Source organism: Narcine bancroftii, chromosome 4 (genome assembly GCF_036971445.1).
Source record: "Narcine bancroftii isolate sNarBan1 chromosome 4, sNarBan1.hap1, whole genome shotgun sequence".
NCBI lineage: Eukaryota > Metazoa > Chordata > Chondrichthyes > Torpediniformes > Narcinidae > Narcine > Narcine bancroftii.
The window spans coordinates 127918643-127943202 of record NC_091472.1 but is presented as its reverse complement, the minus strand read 5'-3'; the positions used below and the strand labels follow the sequence as shown (position 1 = coordinate 127943202).

The following is a 24560-nucleotide window of genomic DNA, read 5'->3' as shown; positions in this document are numbered from 1 at the left end:
GGACTCATTCCCATTTCGACATTTTACCCCCTCAACCCCAAGATATTTTCACGGATCGCCTGCAGTCTAAATTGAACTGCCACACGTCCCACCTCTTTACATTCCTCATTTCTGGTATTCTGTCTAAACTCCAGGACGTATATGGATATTTGGAGTTTTGGTCATTCCTGTGTGAATGGCCACTGCTGGAAGGTAGGCAGACACTTCAGAATCGAAAAATGTAAGAACTATGTAAAAAAAAACCATAAATGAGCAAAAGTACGCCAATACCTATGGCAACCAGACATGCCCAGGCCAGAACACCCCCACCACCATGTTTCACAGATGATGGGGTATGCTTTGAATCTTTGATAGTTACTTTACGACTCCACATTTTGCTCTTGCCATCACTCTGATACAGGTTAATTGTGGTCTCATCTGTCCACTAGACCTTTTTCCAGATTTCTGCAGGGTCTTTTAAATGCTTCTTGGCAAATTGTAATCTGGCCATGCTGTTTCTGTGGATAACAAGTGGTTTGTATCTTGCAATGTAGCCTCTATTTCTTTTTATGAAGTCTTCTGCAGATAGTAGTCATTGATACATCCATACCTGCCTCCTGAAAGGTGTTTCTGATCTGTCAGACAGATATTTGGTTTTTTTATTCATTCTTTTGACATCAGCAATGGAGGTCTTCCTTGGCCTTTGCAATTACTGAGATCACCAATACGCTCTTTCTTCTTAATGATGTTCCAAACAGATGCTTTTGTTCATCCTAACGTTTGGGGAAGGTCTCTTGCTGTTTTAATCATGTTTTTCTTGCCTCATAATGGCTTTTTTGACTGTCATTGGCACAACTCTGTCCTCATGTTGAAAAATGTTAACAACAGACTCCAAAAGTGATCAAAAGCAGTGAAACAATTAAACATACCTGAGTAATCACAAACACCTGTGAAGCCAAATGTCCTAAACCTTCTGGTGCCCTGAAATGAGTGAGCAAAGTACTCTAATTTCTACATGGTCAAACCAAAATGGATACCAATAACCTTGAATGAAATCTGGAATGTGCACTTTAATCATGTAAATTGTTTGATTACAAATTTAAAACTGTGGAGCACAGGGGAAAATAAAGGAAAAAAAAATGTATTGTCTCAAACATTATCGAGGGCACTGTATGTATAGATTTTCCAAGGGCTGTTTGTTAATAGGTGCCACACAATAAGGTTATTTAAACCGAGATTAAAGGCCATAGAATAACAGTATAGATAGTAAATGGATGAAGTAACGGTCATAGTGAAAGTTCTCCTGAAATACTTATATATGTCTACTCTTATTTTGCCTTTCTGACAATCATTCATTCTCTTTATGGCTTTTCTAGAAATTTGTCATGTGGGAATGCTTAGTTTCATGGATAAACTACTGTGATTTTGGAAGTTGATCAAGCTCCAAAATTTTGATTTTTATATAAATTACAATGGCAGGGTCTGTAGATTGTTCACTTTAACTCCAAAAACTGCAGTTCAGGCTCCTACAGCTGATGATGTTTCCTACTTTTGTGGTTGTCCAGGAAACTGGAAGCATCCTGGAGTTTCCACATAGCAGTGGATATGCATTCCACAAATCTGAGGTATCCTGCCATGTTTCCATTAATGAAGTGTTTGATTGCCTAATATATTATTTATCTTGTAACATTTTAATTTCTTTGGCTTTTTAAAACCATTTCCTGTGCAACTTATTCATCAGGACTTTATTTCTCACTTTCTTTGGATGGGCAAGACTGGTGCAGAGCAAAACAAAAACATGTTTTCAATGTATTCCTTTCTTTTTCTGTAGCAATGGGCGAGCAGTGCATTACAACGGATCCAGTCTGCTGCAGTGGAAGAGTGTCCGATTAGATGTCACCCTGTCACCCGGTAAATGGCGATTAAATTCCCTGTAATTACTTAATTGTGATTAATGCTATAAATTTAATATATTTAGACTATCAATGTTTCAGAATCATTTCAAAGAGTCATCTCAGCATCTTATTTCCAGAAGCTTTTGAACATCATTATGTTTCATTTCTCTAGCTCACTTGTAAAAATTCTATACCTACATCATGAAAATAGAGCATGGTGTGCAAATATTACTCAGCCATTTGAGTTCCATGTTTAAAGTGGCAGATACCCTCTTAAGAAATTATGGTCTTGTTATCTAAATTCTAGATGTCTTTAAGCAGGAATTTTCTGTTTTTGTGAATATGCTTTTGGCTTGGGCTGGCATTGCCTTGTCCTATTCTACTGTTTTATTGTAGATAGACCACATTTGTTCTTCTTCAATTCAATCTTGACCCACCAATGATCTCATTTACAGCTACAAGCTGCAGCTCAGTTATATTATCCAAATTACAAGGATAATGTCAGGTTCCACAAGAATGCAAAATGACACATAGCTCTAACTCGCCATTATCACAAATCACAAAACTTTTTTTTATAAATGACATTGATAGATATAGAATGATCAGATATTTCAAATTAAAAATTGTGTATGTAGAATGCATTTGTTGCCCTAAAGTCTCCCCCAATTCACTTGTCCAACCACTTTCATTCTATGCTCCTCTTCTGTTATTCCCCACTCCTTCTTTTCCCCTATGCCTGAGCCCTATACGCTCCAATTCTTTCTCTTGCACTTTTCCATTTTATCTACATCCCGGTTTTATAAATCGTACTTGACAGTGCATTTGGCTTTTTATGCATTCTTAGTTCAGCCATGTCTCATTACATTCCTTCTCCCTGGTATAATTATTTATTTGACCCAATATTGTAACCTCCTCCCCTTTGTTAGTTCCTTACGTCTTGACCGTAGATATCAAAGATCTGTAGAGCTTTTTCAGCTATTGAGAATTCATGGAGAGTTTGTAGGTTTAAAATGTGATCTACTAAGAATGGATCATTGACCATTGCAGTGAGCATAGAAGAGATCAGAGGTGGAGAGGGTGAGCAAATTTAAATTCCTGGCATCACTATCTTGGAGGACCTTTCCTGGACCCAACACACAAATGTCATATGAAGAAAACACATCAGCATCTTTTTTTCCTCAGGAGTTTGCGGAGGCTTGGTTTAACATCGGAAACCTCAGCAAACTTCTGCAGAAGTATCATGGACCAGCTACATCACTGCCTGATGTTGGGGCACCAATCCCTCTGAGCGGAAAGCCCTGCAAAAGGTAGTGGACATAGCCCAGTACATCACAGGCAAAACCCTCCCCGCCATCAATAAAATCCATATGGAATGCTGGTGTCAGAGAGCAGCAGCAGTCGTCATGTATTTGCATCACCCAGAACATGTACTGTTCTCGCTGCTACCATCAGGAAAGAGGTTCAGGTGTCACAAGACTCCAGGTTCAGAAACATGCTGCCCCTCCACCATCAGACTCCTAAACAACACATTTCTCTCTTTTGATAATACCTTTTCAGCATATTCTTTTGCACGACTGATAAGTAGAAATTATGTCTTATCAACGAGAAAAAGAATCTCAGGGTTGTATGAGACGTCATGTATGTACTCTGACAATAAATCTGAATTTTGAAATCTTGTGAAGGTTCCATTATGATCACATAGTATGACATTTAGAATGTAACATACATGAAATTCTTTAACTTTTGTCGACTGTAAGGCAGGCCGAGAGTCGCCACTTTGTCCAGCGCCCCTCACGATGCCTCTATTCCTGACCTGATACATGAACAATTAGCATTGGTGAGATCTACAAGCTCCCAAATCCAGGTAGCTGCTTCTGGCCAGTTGCATGTACTAGGTCATTGTTGCAGTGAAATTCACAAGACTATTCAACGCATTTGAACAAATTTTTTTTGTACTACAGTATTTCTTTTCCTCCTGATGTAGGTGATGTTGCAGGTATTGGTTGGGAGAGAAGTGATGGAACTCCTCCACCACCTGGTCAGCCAGCAAAGGGAAGAGTATATTTCACCTATTGTGGGCAACGACTTAGCCCATTTCTGGAGGATGTATCAGGAGGAATGTGGCCAGTGGTTCACATTCAGAAAAAGGTAATCTTTTTTCATATTTCACTTGTTTTAAACAATTCATTTGTAACACCAACTTACTGGTGAGTTTTAATTGTGCTAATTTTTTATTGAAGATAGATTGATATTGATGAAATGGATGTAATAACATTAAATGTGATATTACTACTCAAACCATGTTTCAATGGAGTTAGAGGTGCCAGCAGAAAATTTCTTATGGGGTGGTATCACATTTGGAAATACAGGAACTATGGTTTACAGTAGAATTAAATGACCTTTAATATGTTGTTTGTAGCATCAGCAGTGGATCCAAATGCAAAATCTTTCTTGGTAGCTTTGAAAGGTGATGCATATTGCTTAGATAATTCTCTATGAATAATTGATAAACTGGTGCTGTCACCTTCACCTAATGTGTATGGCTAAGGTTGCTATAAACTATTTTCCTTGTAACTAAGCTGCACCTGGTTAAATTATTGCTATGCAGTCTCGAAATGAAGATTCATCTTCATCTTTCTCACAGTTGAGGAATGGTGCAAAGCAGATGAAGATTTCTATCTGTGAACACAAAACAAGATATTGTTTGTATGTTCAGCAAAGGCTTGTCCTGAACTCATGTGACAGATTTATGTTGCAGTGACAAGCTCAACAATAGCAACTTCAAGTTGTATCGTACCTTCGACATGGCTAAATGTTATCAAACAAAAAAAAATGCCTGGCCAGATCAAGTAATATTGGGCCAGGGATCATTGCGTCGAAGGCAAAGAGAAGAAGGGAAGCTAACTTGGAATGCATTAAAATAATCATATCATGGGAAGGAATTAATTGAAGTAATCATAACAGGAAAAGCTTTCAGCAGTTAGATGACTGGAGCTCAACTATATAGAGTTAAAGAATATGGTCTAAGACTCATTACATTTTCAAAAATGACAGCGTTTGCATAAAAAATAATTCTGTTTCAGGCAGTTCTGAGGAAAAGTGATGCAGTATATCAAAGGGACTGAAAATAATGGCTTTGCATCAATATTCAATTGGAGGAAAGTCCTATGTGCACTAGTGGTTGAAAAGAAAAACAATCAGACATGTCATGAGAATCTGGAGTGAGGTTATGAGCATGTAGAAGTTTATGTTAAGTTAATGCAAAGTAGAATGAAGTTAGTGGATACTCACTTCACTAGACAGGGGTTGCCCACTTATGCTAGCTTTTTGGTGTCATAGATGTGGCATATTAAGCAATTATTTTATAGTTGACTAACCAGGAAACTCCACTGCTACAATTAGTGTGAGAGATAATTTGCGACATACTATAGAGCTTTAATTTTGTTTTTACTGGCTTTATTATATTGTGATTTTTGTCACCCAAAAAATGAAGATTGAATTTTTGGTTGCAAAGAGTCATTAATACTTTAAACTCAATGCAAATGCAATTTTACTTCAAGGATATTTGTTGCAAGGTTTTACCAATGGACGTAAAGTTGTGTAAAATATCTGAGGGTGGTGTTTTTGTCATTTCTTCTAGCTCCAAGAAATGTGGACTTTTGCTTTTCTGGGGTTATGTTAATCCCGGAGTCTAATCACTCCTCTATTGGTGGCCTTGCCTTTGGTCAGAAATTCCAGAATTGGTCCTCTAAATCCTCTCATTTTTTTCCCTCTCATTTAGGATTATTCTAAAAACTTGTTTGTTTCACCCATCTTTTATTTATCTAACCTAGCATTTCTTCTGCAGATTGATCTCATTTTTTTAAATCACGTTGCCCCAATGAAATACCATGGGATGTTTTTCTTCATTAAAGATAATGTACGTAAAATAAAAAAATAAAGGTCAAATGTGTCCTGAAAAACTTTTACCTGCAAAAGCTGTTCTATTGGAGATTTGTCTTGTTTAATGAGGCATTATTTTGAAGTAGAATAGAAAAACTCTGCTCGATGCCCTGGACAATATTTCTCTCTTAGCCAAGTTCAAAATAAGTTGTTCCTTCATGCAAACTGTATGTGTGCAAAATTTCTTCCACAGCCACATAAACAACATTTCAAAACTATAACTAACATTGACATTGGTTTGCAAGAATTTAAAGTGACATAAAGTCCTATGAATCCAAATCTCTCCTTTTATTTGAAGAAAATTCAACGAACACATTTATTTTTGTATTTTGGAATCTGTTGTGGAAGGCCCACATTATGCCAAATGGGTTAATACTCTGAGCAAATATAATGCCTCATTTTTTTTTTCTCATCATGTCAAACAGATTCTTGATCTGTGTAATGAACCTCTATGCTTTTTTTGACTAGAATACAAAAGTTCGTGCAAACTTTGGATGTCGTCCATTTGCTTATGCAGAAGGGCAGGCACACCGGAATGCAGCTGACCTCTGTGTGGATCTGGCAGAAGAAATCAGTGCCAATTTCGAAGCTCTGCCATTTGCCATGGCTTCAGACAGTGATAATGATGCTGGTGCTAGTGTGGCATCAGACTCTGGGTCCCATGGACCACCCTGTCGAATTGCGGCAACTGGTGCAGCACAGCAACGTAAGTAATAGCTTGATTATGTTCGAGTTTTTATTATTTTTTTTTTGATTATTTTTCTTGCTTGTGCTTTCTAGTCTGTTAAAATAAATAATTCCCATCTCACTCTGATAAAAATAATAAGCCTTTCAGGTTAGCTTTTGATCTTGCTTCATTGGGCCCTTATCATTGGTGTGGGTGGGAGGAGAGGAGGAAGAGAGCTGAAATGAGGGAACTAAAACAGAAATGGTCAATCCACTGTCAAATATGGTTAAGGGCGATCCACAATTAAGGAAGATGTGTTTAAACCACTGGTTTGAAAGTGTTGTCAGAACAGATATGATGAAGCCATTGAAACTGAGAGTGGCACAGTTGGCGTGGCAGTTAATGCAATGCCTTTACAGTGCCAGTGATTGGGATTGGTCCTGGGTTCGAAACCCATGCGGTCTTTAAGGAGTTTGTATGTTCTCCCCATGTCTGCTTGGGTTTATCCAAGATCTCTGTTTTTCTCCCACCCTTCAAAAAATAAAACGAGCTGGGGTGTAGGTGAATAGGGTGTAAATTGGGCGGCATGGAGTCGTTGGGCCAAATTAGTCTGTTACAGAGCTAGATGTCTAATTTTTTTTTAAATAAATGCTTAGAGGAAGCAAGGTGTATTCAAGACTGCTGTTGGAGTCTTGTAATGGATATTGGTGGCTAACCTATGCCTTGACTAAGATAATTAATTTGAGGAAAAGGGAAGAATCATAGATGTGAAATTGTTTTCAGCAAAACTTTTGAGGGAAAGAAGGAATCAACAAAGTACAGGAAAAGCTGTGGTATTGGTTTGGAGTAGGACTGAAGTAAGGACTTCCACAAATCCCACAAAGTGACAAGCTTGGATCTATACCAGTTCCCATACATGCAGCTTGGATTTAGGGGAAGTGACTGGACTGGTTGTTCAAGTGAGAATGATTTATCCCGTATCTCTTAGATTTGGATTATTTAATTTCTCTCTCTCTCTCTATCCTCATTCATTTCAAATTTTCATCTATGGTCAGATCATTTGAAAATGTTTTGCTTTTCACTGACTTAGTCCTAACATGTTATGTAAATGAAAGTTCCTTTTTGCGGGTACATAAAAATAAGGATCGACAAAGAAAAGTTATGTTTTATCAAAAGCAGGAGAATAAAAACTTACAATACTAAACTATAATTTAGAATTAATAACTTTTACATGTAGTAATTCTTTTCTCCTAAGTGAGAAATCACCTTCTCATAAGGTGATTTCACCGTTTTTGTGAATTATGACTGAATTTTTAGATGAACGATCAGGCATAATAATGTTGAACAGCAGAGTAGGTGCAAATGATCTAATTTCCTGCTGATGTTTTCTGTGTTTCTAACCTAAACATTGTCTCTGTATTACAACTGTTTTTACCAAATCCATTTTACTTAATGCAAGTGGTGTTGAGAATTCAAGCTTTCCTTATTGAGTTAATGTTTGTATCCCTTTATTGAAAAGGATAGCTGTATGTTACAGGTGTGGCGTGACTGCCTCACAGCTACAGGGACCTGGGTTCCACCTTCTGTAAAATAAATAAATGTAAGGATTCATTTGAAAAGCTGAAAGCGATGATTGCCGGGATATTTTGAGGTGGCCCAGAAGATTAATTTTTAAAAAAATTTTCTTCAAGGCCACTTTTTTAGGCTCAACAGGAATTTTGTATCTCATGAAGAGTTTCTCTTGATTTGTAACAGAATATGACAGTGACGCCTCCTGCCATTATAAAGTGGAATTGAGTTATGAAAACTTTTTGATATCTGGTCCATGCTCCCATTCGGCAGCCATTGCTGATGATGAAAGTGATGAAGATGAAGACGACGATGTTCCAAGGGTAAGGTGTAGCCATATTCAAGTTAACAAGAAAAAAAAAGTTGTCTCAACATATAGTTACAAATTCCAAGGTCTGAAGGAGATGTGTATGGAAGAACCCATCTAAACTTTTCTGCTTCACAGGGAAGAAGCCCATAAAATTTGAGCAGAGTACTACGAGAATCATAAACAAAAAAGGTCTTGTGTATCATCGGGGGACTTAGAAATGACAATAGCCTTGCTCTATTAAACTTTGTTGCCACCTGCATTAAATTGCATTAATTCTTTTTCTCATAGTTACGCTGTTAAAGTGAGAATAATTTTAAAATGTAGTTTGCTTTATTTTGGCACACCCTTAAAATATCCGATTTGATTTTTGTAAAGTTACTTTTTTCTGTAGTCCATAGGAATATGCACAGTTTTTCAGATGTAGGATTCATTTTCTAGAAATGCCTTTGAGATTGTTTAAGGCTTGGATGCCAACTGATGATATTGTACAAGTCTGTGATATCATTCATTTATAATTTAGTAACCAACTCATTTTCACAGTTTGGACACTGGTGAATCTTGAAAAGTCTTTAATTTTGGAATTAACACAGAAATATGAATGTTTATCGACCAAATTGTTTTTATCAGAATAATATTTGGCAAACATACTTCTATGTCTCTCCCACTGGTGGTTCTCCAGTGGTATTATTTGTAGCCTGAAGGGGGTGACACCCTATAAATATCGCCTAATTTCTGCAAGGGTAAAGATACAGTAAAATATTGGATTTTGGTGCAGATGCAGCATCTTGGTTAATGGATGTTATTCCCCAATATCTCAATGTTTTTACTTAATATTTTTAGTTGCTATAAAGTATAATAAATTTCTCTGAGAGCGCAAGAAAGTGACCCCAGTCACTTCAAAGAGAATCATACAGCATGAAAATTTGTTCTTTTTCCAACTTGCCCACACCAACCAAAATGTCCTACCCACACTAGTTCCACCATCCAATGCTGGCCCATATCCCTATAAACATATTCTATTCATGTATCTGTCCAAATTTTTCTTAAGTATTGAAATAGTATCTGCCTCAATTCTGTCACCTGATAGCCTGTCCATACACTTCACTACCCTCAGTAAAAAGAAAAGTTACCCTCTCCTCTCACCTCCTACACCTTAAACTTGTGTCCTCTAGTTACTGATTCCCCTTTTAAGGGAGAAAGATCCTGTGTGTTCATCTAATCTATTCCTATCATGATTTTGTCTACATCTTTGAGATAACCCTTCATGTTCCTGCACTCCAAGGATTAAAACCCTGGCCTGTTCAATCTCTCCCAATAGTTTAGGCCCCTGAGTCCTGTCAACATCCTCATAAATCTTCCCTTTCCATCTTGACAATGTCTTTCCTGTAGCACAGTGACCAAAACTGAACAAAGTACTCCAAATAGGACCTTACCAATGTCTTGAACAGCTGCAACATGACCTCCCAACTTCTATATCAGTGCTCTTACTGATAAAGCCCAATGTGATGAACACCTTTTTGATCATCCTGCGACTTCACTTTAAGTAGTTGAAATCATAGAGCTTTGCTTGACTGCATTCCCGAAATTCTTACCAATTACTGTATAGCACTGACCCATGTTTGACTTCCCAAATTCTATCATTCATACCTATGCCCACCTGACCAACTGATCAAGATCCTGCTGTGATCTTTGGCAACTGTCTTCACTCGCTGTCCCTCCCCACCTCGCGGTCCCTCCCCACCTCGCGGTCCCTCCCCACCTCGCGGCCCCCCCCCCACCTCGCGGCCCCCCACCTCGCGGTCCCTCCCCACCTCGCGGTCCCTCCTCCTCGCAGTCCTTCCCCCTTGCTCTCCCTCACTCCCCCCCTCGCTCTCCCTCCCCACAGATCAGAGGGGCCTACTGTGTGTGTGAACATGCACACATGCTCACACACCTCATCCGCCCCTTACCTCGCACACTCCCTCATACGCACACATGCACATGTTCCTGTAGCTCTGTCCTTCTCAACCGTTTTGGTCACATTTTCAAGAGATCATCAGGTTTTTGAGACGTGACTTCCCATTTACAAAACTGTGCTGACTATCCGTAATCAACCCTGTCCATCTAAACACATATTTATCTTCTCCTTCAGAACATTCTCAAGCAACTTACCAACCACAGATATTGAGTTCACTGGCCAGTAGTTCTAAGACTTTGTTCTGCAGCCTTTCTTGCATAAAGGCACAACATTTGCCACCCTCCAGATGTCTGGCATCTCATCTGTACTTAATGATGAATCATTAATCTCAGGGTACCTGCAATTTCCTCTCCAGCTTTCCACAGTGTCAAGAGTATCAAATAAGATTTATGAAGTTTGTAAAATTTATTGGAGGATCCTCTTTTGCAAACTAACAATGCCTTGTTTCTATGACTCATTGCATTGTCATTCCACAGGAAGATCATTATGCACTTCTTGTCAAAGCTTGGGAAACCAAAGTCTTCCCTACAATCCGCAGGCGATTCCGGAATGAGGCTGAAAGAAAATCTGGATTGGATCAGATAAAAGGTGCACTGCAGCTTGGTAGGTTCTAAGAGGTGTCGAGTAACAGATTAATAACTTTCTATTTTTAAAGATGAAGTGAACATTGGCTTCACTCCAGTTTAGAGGAAGATTGATTTCTTCCACAGTTTATTTTATTTCCTGTTATTTGTTGGATGCATTGCTGGGAACTATTTTTTTGTAAAATTGCATTCAGTCTTGGATGCCAACTAATGATATTGTATGAATCATAGATACTGACGATGGAGTTTATCTTTAGACATATGAGCTCTATGAACAACTTTCAATTGTATCAGTGAATGTTTTGCACATAGAGAAGAGGAGTTTACCAGTCGCAGAATTTTATTCCAATTTTCATTGGAAATATGAAGGTTGAGTTCTCTTTCCCAATCATTTTTAAACTTTCCAAAAGTCCCAGAATTTATTTTTGTAATTATATTATATAATTTAGATATCACACCTTTTGGAGGGAATTTTGAATATAGTATATCCTCTAAAACAGTCGTAGTCTCCCAATTGGGAAAAGAGGGTAAAGTCGAAACTAAGAAACTCCTAATCTGCAAATATCGAAAGAAATGAGATCTAGGTAAATCATATTTCATGGATAATTGTTCAAATGACATGAAAGAGTTATCCAAGAATAACTATATCGATCCTATATGTGATAAATGTCAATTGGAAATAGCTTCCCTTACACATATGTTTTGGTCCTGTCCCTCTTTACAGAATTATTGGAAGGAAATTTTTTCCATTATATCTACCGTTTTGAATATTGATTTACAACCACATCCCATTACTGCAATTTTTGGATTACCTATGATAGATTTGACTTATTTATCTCTTCCTGCGGATCGTATGATTGCTTTTCTTACACTAATGGCTAGAAGATCTATACTATTGAATTGGAAAGAGGTTAATCCTCCCACTGTTTTCCAATGGTTTACCCAAACTATACTATGTTTAAATTTAGAGAAAATTAGAAACTATGTCTATGAATCCCCTTCTAAGTTTGAGTTAACCTGGCGACCATTTATTCAATATTTTCATTTGTGGTGAGTTGATCTGGCTCTGTTTTCTTTTTATGATTATGTATGATAATTGGGCTGCTAGATGAGATCGGAGTGATCGGCGTGGTTTAGCTATATCGGTAGGTATTTTTTTTATTTTTTAAGTTTTTAATTCAGATTTGTTTTTTCTTCCTTTTTGGGGGTTTTTTTCTCTTTTTTTTATATATTTTTATTAATTATATCTTTTTTTTAGAGATAGTTCATACTCTAAACTGATCTAAAAAAAATTTTTATGATATATTTTTATTCTGCAATATTATTGTTTAATATCTCTATTAATTCGTTATTTACTATGTATTTTTCATATCTCTTTGAACTGTATGTGTTTATAAATTATAATAATAATAAAAAGATTGGAAAAGAAAAAGAAAGATACTGACGATGATGTCATTCATTTTATAATTTAATAGTCAACTAGTATTCACGGTTTGAACAATGGTGAATCTTGAAGTGGCACAGATATATGAATTTGTATCAACCAAATGGTTTTTATCAGAATAACATTTGGAAAATCTTAGCTTTGGATAGATAGTTATGTAAAGGGGAAGATTTAAAATCAATGCTTTTCCTGCAGGGAGAACACATTTTTAAACTTTCCTATCCCAGTCCCCTATCAACCAAATGACCTAATAGACACTTTGATTTACACTTGTAAAATTACACTTTGTAATTTTAACGATGTCTTAATTATTCAAGTACAACTGTTAAATTATTCTTGTCAAATCAGTAACTGGTTTTAAATAGGTATGGTGGACATTGCTCGTCAGACTGTTGAATTTCTATATGAAGAAAATGGTGGCATTCCCAGAGATCTCTACCTCCCAACCATTGAGGACATTAAAGATGAAGCCAATAAGTTCACAATGAATAAAGTTCGCAAAGGTAATTCTATTTGATAGATTCATTTTGTTGATAATTATACTTTGTGTAACGGAAGTAAAGAATTTGTTCAAGAACTAGGTTCTTTTCTCACTCTCTTTAACCAATTTGCCTTTCATAATGTTATTTCATCAAACCAAATTACTTATGTTAGTTATGATTTATTTATTCATCTATATTTTCAATCTGAATGTCACTGGCAATGCCAATATTATTGCCCATTTGAAATTGATCTGAAGATGAACTGCCATCTTGATCTTTTTCTGAAGATACATCCCCAATGTGTTGGGAAGGAAGTCCTATGATTTTGACCATGTAATGATGAAAGAATGGAAAGTGTACATTCAAGTTGGGATGGGGAGAAATTCACAGGTGATGGCATTACCCAATTACCTTCTGTCATTGTCCTCCTTTGTGTTAGAGGTGATGGATTTGAGAGGGGCTCTCGCAGAAGCCTCGGCAACTAACGGCAATGAATTCTGTGGTAATGCACACTGATCACCAATGGTGAAGATTATGAATGTATAATATGGTAGACAGTGTGCCAATCAAATAGGCTGCATTGTCTGGATGGTGCTGAGTTTTATCATTTTAAAATTTAGATGTACAGTATAGTAACAGGCCATTCTGACCCATGAACCTGAGCTGTCCAAATACCTCAATTAACCTACATCGTCCATATGTTTTGATGGGTGGGAGGAAACTGGAGCAGCTGAATTTGAAATGTGGACAGCTTCATAATAAGCCTTACTTCCATTATGTTTTCCAACAGGAATAACTCATGGTCCTGTGGGAATTCTTTGCCAATTATTTTTTTCAGGGCATGGTCCAGTTCCACCCAAAGGGCCTCAACTTGGCACATGCAGACACAGCAAAAATGTACAAACTCCCTACGGACAGCATCAAATTCAAATCCATTTGCTGGTACTATAATAGAGTTGCTCTAATCGCTATGCTAACAGAGCCGCTTCTGAAGTGTATACAAAGTTGGTTGAGAGTACTTCATCATGCTCCTAACATATACCTTGAATTTGATAAGGTAGCCTTTGGGCTATCGGTGAGTCACCTGCACTCACTATATCTGTATGGCTGATCCAATAGATTTTATGGTGTCCCTCACAGTGAGGAACTCAAAAATGATAATGCTGTTGAATGTCAAGGACAGGTAGTTAAACTCTTTCATTTTTAAGAAGGTCATAAGTTAAGAGTTAAGGGGCAAAAGTTTAGAAGTAACATGAGAGGGGGCTTCTTCATTCAGAGAGTGGTGGCTGAGTGGAATGACCTTCTGGAAGAGGTGGTTGCAGCAGGGTCAATTTTGTCAGTTAAGAGAAAGTTGGATAAGTACATGGATGGGAGGGTAATTGACAGGGAGCAGGTAGGTGGAACTAGAGGAGATCACTTTAATCAATGCAGACTAGAGAGGCCGAGATGACCTGTTTCTGTACTGAAATTGTTATGTGGTTATTGCCCAGCATTTTGGTGGGTCGAATATTACTTGCCACTTGTTCGCTCTTGCCCGTTAAGTCTTTCTCTGTGCAGGTTTTAATTTGCACAGAGCACCAGCTAACATAACCATTTCTGACCTTTATATGAACCTAACTGCCATGAAGAGCTCCTGTTGTGAAGTTCTGGGATTGGGATGCTTGACATTCAATGACCATAACTGTTTCCTGTGTGAGACATAACTCCAAACATTGGAGTGCTTTCCCCTTGATACCTATTACCTTAAGTTTACCGGGGCTACTTGATAGTACGTTTGGAAAAATCTACCAAACTGAGTTGCAAAGCTGCTTATTGGTAAGTGTGACATGATTGTAATGTTGAAGACAATAATATCATTTTTGGTGCAATTAGATGCATCCAGGAGTTAAGATTAATTGCTGTTCCCAGCCAGGATTGTTGGGTTCATCACGGGGATTCTGAGCATCATCAGCCCAGAATACGTTTTTTTTTTTTTTTTGTGTCTTTTCCTTTATCTGATGTTGATTCATTTGATTCCAATGGTCATGGGTTTTATTTGAATCTTGAGTCTTTTGAGGAACAAATGGATTTGTGCTGGTACAGATGTCATCATGTTATTGGTTTGTGCTGTCTTACTACAGGTCTGACTGTGGTGATCCGGTATCCAGACAGTAATAATCTTAACAGCAGCACTGGTGGTACTGCTTTACCAAAGTTTGCTATCCGAGGAATGATGAAAACATTTGGTTTGAATGGAGTTGTTCTTGATGTTGATACGGTAGGTTTAAAAACAAATTTGAATTTACTCCCATAGACTTGTAGTCTTCCAAGCCTGTTAATGCAACAGAGACCAGATGTGGCCTTTCCAGGTGGGAAAGAGGAAGTTCTATCTGGATGTCCTGCCCTGCAGCAGATATTTTTGCCACTGAAGTAGCAAAAAGCACAACTAAACATCAGAATTTCCCACATGAAGATGATATTTGCTGCTCAAGAAGAAATTGAAATCAGTATGTCCTGGTCTTGCAGTGGTCAAAAAGTCTTATGTGTGTGTAATGATTTGATTTCCCTGTGCTATGCCAGTACAGCCCATCCCTAGGTGTTTTTACAGCCACCCTTAAGTAGGTAAATATGCAAAAATCATGATTTTGTATTAATACCTCCACAGTATTGTAATGGATGGCATGAAAAGCACATAAAACTGATGGTAAAGAACAATTATTAAAGGGAAAGAGAAAGGGAACTAATTCTTCCAGCTTCTAAATTTAATAAAATATGGCAAATCATTTGTGTCCTTGCATCAGGTGAGATTTTAATGTTGTGCTTAGCTATTCTTGTTAATCATGTGTTTAGATGCAGCACCAACATTATCTAGTAGTAAGAAGTAAGCATTTCAAACCCATTCTTCTCCCTTTTTTCCCCATTCTAACAAAGTTGAAAGTTTTGGGCAACAGTAATTTGCACATCCAATACAAGCCCAAAGAAATGTTGTTCTTCCTGCTCCCAATTTCACGGGAGCAGTGAAGAGGATTCTTCAGTACCTTGATTAGACTAGCTTATAAATTTTTTAATCATTCTTTCAAAATTATCAAATTAAAGTAGTAAAGAAAATGGAAAACCAGATCACATTCACAACACAATGTCTCTTGCAGCTTTTGGAAATGTTCTGGAACTTTGTTCTTATTTTTTTTGCATGACTAGATAACTGAATATTTACTATTTATTTGTTTTCTTTGGTTTTTTTATTGTCATTTTTCATACTCTACTAAAGTGATAATTAAGTTCAAATTGTTGTTAGTTTGTCTTATCTGGGAAGCCGCAACAAGTAAAACTTTCACTGTGTCTGTGTTGTTCCTTATGAAAATGACAATAAACCGTTTATTCATCTGAAACTGGTTGCTTTCATTCCATTTTACATACAAGTTACCACTGGTTTTATTACCATGATAAATGTATTATTAATTTTTCTCAATGTAGGCAAATGAATTGGTTCAGGTGGAGACATATTTGCGAAGTGAAGGTGTATTAGTTCGTTACTGGTATCCAATTGACATGCTGGAGCGCCCTCCTACAGGATACAGACGCACAGCTGCCTATGGACTGGTTACTCTGGACAACACAAACATCCAAATTCACAGGCAAGCTGTTATAGAGTAAAGTGACAAACTTTGAAATCTATAATGCATTTAAAGAATTGAACCAATGTCTCCAATTGATGAACAGAGGGTTTTTTTTTTAACCCTGTGTACCTTTGTCACGAGCTAACTCAGTTAATGATTCCATTAAAGATAGAATTTTCAGATTAGGTTGAGGTTTGGTAGTCAAATGCAAGTTTGATATTTTGTGCATGTTTAATTCCACGATGAATATTGATCAATTTTAAAACACATTAAATAGCTACTTAAAATTGCTTTTAACCAGATAATAAAACTACAATTTTATTGCTATCATCCACACTGGCTTCAGGCTCATAATGTAACTTCCCTTGCCCCTCTTTTCCACCTCCTCTTCTCTTCCCCCACCCCCCACTATCCTTATAATGACAGTTGCTACACTGTTGCTGAGAAAAAAATTCATTTTGCATTTACTTAATCAATTCAGAATTTTTTTCAGCATTAAATGCCATGTATAACAAGATAAAAGCTAAAAAATAAAATAATATGCAGTGGTTCTGGAGAAAGAAAAAAGGTTAACTAGTCCTCAGATGCAAATGATGCCCTTTCATCATTTGCATATATGAGATCATTTTCCCCATTTTCTTGGCCATTCAAATGCTCTTCACCTGTTCAGTTCGCAATAAAGAGCCCTTTGTTTTTTTTTCCCCACTTTTTTGTAAACTGATTTATAAAATGTAGGAGTACACTTAAGAGAGAAATTAGCAGGTCAAACGAGGACATGAGATCATGCTAAAAGATTCTACAGCTGTAAAGGTGACTGGAGAATTTGAATTGGTGGTCTGAGTCTTTTTCCCAGGAACTTAGGAGGCTGAGGGGGTCCTTTAAAGAGGTTTATAAAGCCATGAAGGCTGTGGATGTAGTAAATAAAGGCTTTTACCCAATGTTGAGGAATCTAAAACTAGAGGGCACGGAGGGAAAAGATTAAAAAGAGACCCAAGGGGCGTCATTTTCATGCACAGGGTGTTGGATTTATGGATTGAGCAGCCAGAGGAAGTTGTAGGGGTGGGTGAAACAAGAAAGTCTGCAGATGCTGTGATTGTAGTAAAAACACACTGAAATGCTGGAGGAGCTCGGGCTGTCTTTCACCGTCCATAAAGAGCAAAGATATATTGCTGACGTTTTGGGCCTGAGCCCTTCTTCTGGGAATAAGCAGAGATGCAGGAAATCTCAGAAAGTCATACAATTCGGACAATGCTGGCTGGGGGAGGAATCGAGACCAATAAAAGGTGTTAGTTGGATATAATAAGGGGAAAGGTGAGAATCTGCCATGTCTGTGTGAAAGGAGTCAGGGAAGGGACAGACAGAGCTGGGAGAAGATGACAGGGGAAGAAATTGGGTTAATGAAAGCTAGAGAAATTGATATTAATGCCATCCAATTGGAGGGTGTCCAGTCGGAAGATGAGGTGTTGTTCTTCCAATTTGCGAGTGATCTCAGTCTGCAATGCATGAGACCATTGACAGACATGTCAGCAAGGGAATGGGATGAGGATTTGAAATGGTTGACCACTGGGTGATCTACACTATTGTGGTGGACAGAGCCAAGGTGCTCAACAAAGCGATCTCCCAGTCTGTGTCCAGTCTCTCCGATATAGAGACCAGATCTGGGAACACTGGATACAGTAGATGACCCCTGCAGATTCACAAGTGTAGAGGTGGACCCAGTCATATTAACAAGATACTTATACAGGTACCTGGTTAGAAGTGTTTTAGAGGGATATGGGCCAAATGCAGGCAAATAAAGCTAGCTTACATAGACAACTTCCTCAGCATCAATAAGTTGGGTCAAAGACCTGGTTTCTGTGCTTTCAAACTCAATGAATGTATTAGTTTAATTTGTATAAAAAGGACTACATGTTGCAGATTTTTCCCTCTCCAAACTGAACAGTTAGTATTGTGGAAGAATTATCATTTAATAATAAGGTAGTCCTTAATTTTTTTTTAAAGACAATTTTCTTCTTGTATTATTGTTTACAGAGAGTTGCTACACTGTGAAGCTTCTTTGGCTAGACTTTACTGTCGCATGGCTTTGCTCAACATTTTTGCGCCTAAGTCTCCGCACACCTTCACTCGGTTATTCCACATCCCTGCGGTGCGTGACATAACACTGGAGCATCTGCAGCTTTTGTCCAATCAGCTTCTGGCTCCACCACTATCTGGTTAGTGTTAACAAACTGATATGAAGTTGAAAAATAAGCTACATATGTTATCAACCAATCCTGAAATATTAGTAGCCAGATATGAAGAATCATTATCTGATTTCAGCAGATTGTGAAGCGAACAAACTTGAATTTGGTTTGTGATCTTGAAAAATAGTTGTATATTTAGTAAACTCTATAGTAGTAACCTAATAAAGAAGTGTGCAGTACATTTTGAAAGTTACAGATTCACAGCATTCCCTCCTACCCAACATTAGCCAAGGTGTTATTTGATGTGCTATTGGTGTCTTCAGTGACCTTGTTTGGAAGCAGGAGGTGAGAGCAGTGTAGATGGTTTTACGCAGCAAATATTCATGTAACTTAAGCTTAATGCCCAAGGTGACATTAAGGTTTTTTTTTGAGTGTGAATTACAAGGGCCACTGTACTTTGGCATGAGTGGCCACCTTTATAAATCAGAAGCAAGAGAAGAAACATTTATGAATGGTGATTAAATTTATAATTTAGTATAGTTCTAGGCACAAAACTTTCTGCTCTTTAAATATTATTTATATTTCTTAAAAAAAATTTTTTTAACTTAAAAAAAATGTTCCATCCACTTTCATGCCTTACCAATGACAAAGACTTGTAGTACATCTTATTTTGTACATAGACAACAATCCATGTTTGGAAAGCATTTGTGTCTTAGCTATGCATTGGAGCTGTCTTACTACAGACTTCAGAATCAGAATTAATTGTCAGGAACGACCCATGAAATTTGGTGTTTTGTGGCAGCATCATAGAGAAAACGTTCATATTATAACCATCTTACAACATTACTATAAAAATACATAAATAGTGCACGAAAAGTAAGGCAGGATGTTTGGTTCATTGATTATTCAGTAATCTGCTGGTAGTGGGGAAGAAGCTGTCTTTGTGCCGTTGAGAGCTCGACTTTAAGCTCCTGTACCTTTTTCCTGGTGGTAGCAGGGTGAAGAGAATGTGACCTGGGTGGTAGGGGTCTTTGAGGATAGAAGCTGGTTTTATAAGACACTGCCTCATGCAGATGTCCTAAATGGGGTGATTTGCAGATCAAGTTAACAACCCTCGGAAATTTATTCTTCTCCTGAGAGTTGGTGCCTCCATTCCAGACAGTGATGCAACCAGCCAGAATGCTCTCCACGGTAGACCTGTAGGAAGTTTATGAGAGTCATCCTAACAAATCTCCTCAGACACCTCACAAAGTATAACTGCTTGATGGTAATAGTACTTCCACCCTTTGTTCACAAATCATATCCCTTGAATACAGCATCAAGAAAATCTGATGGACTAATATTGGCTATTATCACTGTGGCTATGAATCACAAGTATCCAGTAGTTTATCAAATCTGCTTTTGGTGTACTATTGATTGGTTAGTAAGCTGACCTCCAGATGTAAACAGGGTTGGGGTTTTTTTCTCAAAAGAAAGTTCAGTGAAATAATTTGAGGAATTTAATGTATGTTTATCCTTTTACAACTTCTGCAGATGGAACAATCAGCTCTGATTCAATTCTTCTGGCTCAGTCACTTCAGCATTGTAACCAGGGTCAGAACTGCTCTCCCACTGATCTCTTCTACCAGGGCAATTCCAGTTCCATCAGGGAATGGCTTACTGTCGCGATAACACGAGCCTTGCACCAGGGAGAAGACAGTTTGTTGGATTTAACAAAACAGATCTGCTCTTTCCTGCAGGTACAGCTCCTGAAATTTCTATTTAACAAGATTGTGTTTTACATTTTTCACATCTGTACTTTTCACTGTGATTTTAAGATATTCTTATAACTTGGCCTTCTCCTTCCCTCCTCGGCCTCTCTCCTCCTTCCACCTGACCTCTCTTCTCCCTCCACCTGACCTCTCTCCTCCCACCCCCTCGGCCTCTCTCCTTTTCCCCCACCCCCAGCCTTTCTGCTCCCCTCCCCCCCCGCCTCTCTCCCCCCCCGCCTCTCTCCCCCCCCCTCCGCTCTCAGCCTCACTTCCCCCCTCCCCCGGCCTCTCTTCACCCCCCAGCCACTCTCCCTCTCTTTTCGCCTCTCTCTGCCCACCCCTCTCTCTCCATCTATATATCTACAGTACGACTCGGGTTATTCAAGATCCTCAGTTTATCTGACATTTTTTGGACTCAATCATGAGGTCTCGGCTTTGAAAACTTTTTAAGGTTATTGAGGATTTCAGAAAAATCAGAAATCCTCATTTATCTGAAAAATTTCAAAGCTAAGATGACGTAATTTCACCTTCAAAAATTTTTGGATAAATGAAGATATGCAAAATCAGAAATCCTCAGTTATCCAAATTTTTTTTCGGAGCCAAACTGAAATATTTTGACATTTTGGAAAAAACCTCTAAGTAGAATTTTGAGTTTCGTTCATTTATCTTATTTTATTCAGGTTATTTTTTGGTAAGAATTAAACATTTCATGCTTAAAAAGCCTTCCCTTCTTGTTTGTTGTTGTTTAAGCACGGTTACAAATTATTTGCTGTTGTTACTGGGCTGTTTTTAAAAAATGACCAGTTATCCGTTATGGTTTATCAAAAATAGGCCCAGTCCTGAACATTTCGGATAATTGCAGTTGCACTGTGTGTGTGCATGTCTATGCGCACGTGCGTGCGTGCATGCGTGCGTTTATATACTTAAATATGTAGCAAAAAATTTAGGAAGACAAAATAGCCAGCCTGCTTGAGGAACTCAGCAGGTTGAGCAGCATCAAAGAAAGGAGCAAAACTTCTTCAATTTAGTATTGGCTTGAAGGGACCTCACAGTGGAGTAGTCGAAGAGAGGAGGAACACTTCTTCAAAGTTGACATGCCAGGAAAACATCCTTGGTGCTGTTTCTCCAGCAGCTTGGTTTTTTTTGCCTGATTTCTGCTTGCTGTTAGCTAAAAGAAACAACTTCTCACTAAAATTGGGAAAAGATAATGGCTATAAATAAAAAATATATTTGGTTGCAAATTTCAATGAGCTGAGAAGAAAATTATCAACTGAATGTTTCTGGCTCTCCATCCAATCATTATAGATTGGAAAATGCAAGTAAAATATCTTAATTATAAAATTGAAAATGATAATTAGGACACCTAATCCTCACAGAACAACAACATAGTAAATTGCATGATTACTTGCTTGACCAACGTAGAGTTTGTCTGGAGAACACTTTCAATGGGAAGTTTAAATGTATTAAATTCTTAAATATTTGTGTTGAAGAATGGAAAATTGAAATGGAGATCAGAATTGGAATTTTAGCTATAGTGTACTTGGCTTCTTTGAGGTAACATGCTAATACATTTTGCTGAACACTGAATGATGGCCAACTCATTTGCTTGTGAATTAGAAAGGTTACAATTCACCAGGATAACTAGCAATAATTTTTACCATTACTGGCCCAGTGTTAATGTGGAACAGTCTTTACAGAAGTATGGAAGTTTAAACAGAAAGATTGAAAAATATCAGATTTTTGGGGAGAAAAGGTATGGCGTAGGAAGAATAAAAGGGGAATTCTCTGACACTGAGGATAATAAATGACTACAAGGGATGGAGCAAGACTGATGCATGTGATTAGAGCAAGGACCAAACAACAATTTTGATTTAAATGGCAACAGTTAAGTCATTAATCATATTTGACTCCTTCCCCCCTCAAAAAAAGAGAGTAATGGACATGATCTACAACTGTTGAATTTGTTCTTGTAAGGAAAATTGTCAAGTGCTAAAGGCTCTTTCTTGAAGTTGTGCTTGTGATCGTACAGATTCTATCACCAATGTGTATATGTACAGATTGTAGTGTAGGATGACTGTGATTGGCTGAGAGTGAAGCCACACCTACTGGCAGGTCTTAAAGGATTGCTCCTTGCCAAACCAGGTCATTCTGGACTGGTCGACCTACTTGTGATACGCTCCAGTCTTTTAGTTAATAAAAGCCTTGGTTTGGATCAACAAGTCTTTGGTTCTTTCGATGTGTTCTACAGTGCTGAACTTCGATGAATGATGATAAAGACTGTTCATCTTCCATTCAAGCTCTGGCAATGTGCTTGATGTTTTTATAGATATGTGGTAAATGAAAATCCACAAACTATGAATGGTATTCTGTATTTTTCTATTTGTGACTAAACTAGTTTTACATTCTTGAACTTATATCGTCACTTTATGTTGCTATAATTTGTAGTTTAAAGGTGTTAAAGTCTCCTTTTCAGTGAAATTTCAGTGAAAGCACAGATGTTTTAAATATAATTTTTTTTGATTGTGGAAGCCGATTCCAGTCATTTTAAACTTGTGCTGCCCAATAACACCCAATTAACCGACAACCCCGTACGTTTAGGAGGGTGGGAGGAAAACCCAAGCAGGCATGGAAAGAACATACAAACTCCTTATAGACAGCACTGTATTTGAACCTGGGTCACTGGTGCTGTAATAGCCTCATGCTAACCGCTATGACGTTAACCATGCTGCCCAACATGTTTTGTAATGATCAAACTGAATTTATTCTGTTGCACTGCAGCACTCACCGGAACAGTTTCCTTCTGAAGAGTTCCCAGTGACTGAATCAAAAGTTAGCATGGATGTGCATTTTCCAGGAGCTGCCTTTGTTATGGTCTCATGCAAGGAAAGTCCAGCAGGATTTCGGAAAGAGTAAGTGCAGTTTTATTCTAATGTATGGAATAGTTATGTAAAGGTAATGTAAATGCTGCATATAAAGACTTACAGTGTACATCTAAGTTTTGTTATCAAGGGATGAAGTTCCATTACTGAAACATGAAATATTTTGGCTATTCTCTGGTGGGAGAATAACATATGATTATCTAAATCTTGTATGGTCTTGTCCATAGGACAGTTATCTTAAGTCTAGGATGGACTCCAACTCCAGAAAATGATGAATATAATTCCAATGTGATGCAAATATGTTGTCATTAATTTTGTAACTGTTACTTAATCTCTCCATCATTTTGGATGATGTCTCTATTTCTTTGCTGCCAGATAAACATTGCTCTTTTGCCTCTTGCTGCTATCATTTCTGTAAAATTTGACTCTTATTACAAACTAATGAATAACCCAAAACTCTATCGGCTCCTTTGTTGATTTTAAATGAGCGATTAAATTTGAACTTGGCTGTAAGAAGCAGCAAATTATCTTCATTTCTAATGGAAAATTTACTGGTATTTGACCCACCAACTAGAAAATATTATCTCCTGAACTTACGTGAGGAATGGTGGGAGGGTAGGGTTTATAAGTGTAAGTTTTCAAATCTTGACTGAGGTTTGGCTTATTAAAAATTAACAAAGGAGCCGATATAGTTTTGGATTTCCTCACATTAAACTTAGTAAAATTAAGTAATACTGCAGTTGTAAACCAATTTAATTGCTTTTCTTGTTTTTAGTTCCTCTTTGTACAAAGCTCCTTGGGTGCGAGTGTTGGTTTATGGATTGGGTCACAAAGTGCGGAAGAATGGACAGCTTAGCCTGACAGAAACAGTGTGTTATCCAAAAGATGCATCACCCACCAACACTGGTCTCACTCCACCCCCTACCACAAATCAGTATTCCTCCGTTGTCATCCCCACCGACAAGCTGCACATTAAACTAGGTATTTCTGAACAGCTCTACAAACCTTCCTATAAATATAAATTTCTTGGTTTTTTTTAAATTTTATTCAATCTCAAAAGAGAAATGTGAAAGGGAAAGGTTCTGGGCTCTAAAAGTTTTATAAATAACTTTAAAGAAAGCACCTAAGTTGTTTTTTTTTTGCTACATATGCCAACAGCAGAAAGATCAGTAGGAAAATATGTAGTGAAGGCAGTACAAAGAGTTTACAAAGAGATATTGGTGGGATAAGTGAGGAAGCAAAGATCTTCCAAAAAGAGGAAGATGTGGGAAAATCTGTTTTGGTTTAAGAAAAATTGTGCTATCTAAATAATGAGAGATTGT

At 37.7% G+C, this 24560-nt stretch overlaps 1 protein-coding gene across 9 annotated transcripts in view; it reads left to right on the top strand.

Annotated features, from left to right (window-relative positions):
- The window catches only part of LOC138761137 (probable E3 ubiquitin-protein ligase HECTD4), a 322279-nt gene that overhangs the window by 251750 nt on the left and 45969 nt on the right, over positions 1 to 24560 (top strand). For all 9 annotated transcript variants that reach the window (XM_069932802.1, XM_069932800.1, XM_069932806.1 and 6 more), the window contains exons 48-59: positions 1811 to 1890; positions 3859 to 4022; positions 6285 to 6522; positions 8239 to 8375; positions 10796 to 10922; positions 12713 to 12850; positions 14950 to 15086; positions 16283 to 16443; positions 18457 to 18638; positions 20142 to 20347; positions 23138 to 23268; positions 24014 to 24219. In XM_069932802.1, the coding sequence (XP_069788903.1) occupies positions 1811 to 1890; positions 3859 to 4022; positions 6285 to 6522; positions 8239 to 8375; positions 10796 to 10922; positions 12713 to 12850; positions 14950 to 15086; positions 16283 to 16443; positions 18457 to 18638; positions 20142 to 20347; positions 23138 to 23268; positions 24014 to 24219 (1907 nt within the window). The remainder of the gene's footprint in view (positions 1 to 1810; positions 1891 to 3858; positions 4023 to 6284; positions 6523 to 8238; positions 8376 to 10795; positions 10923 to 12712; positions 12851 to 14949; positions 15087 to 16282; positions 16444 to 18456; positions 18639 to 20141; positions 20348 to 23137; positions 23269 to 24013; positions 24220 to 24560) is intronic.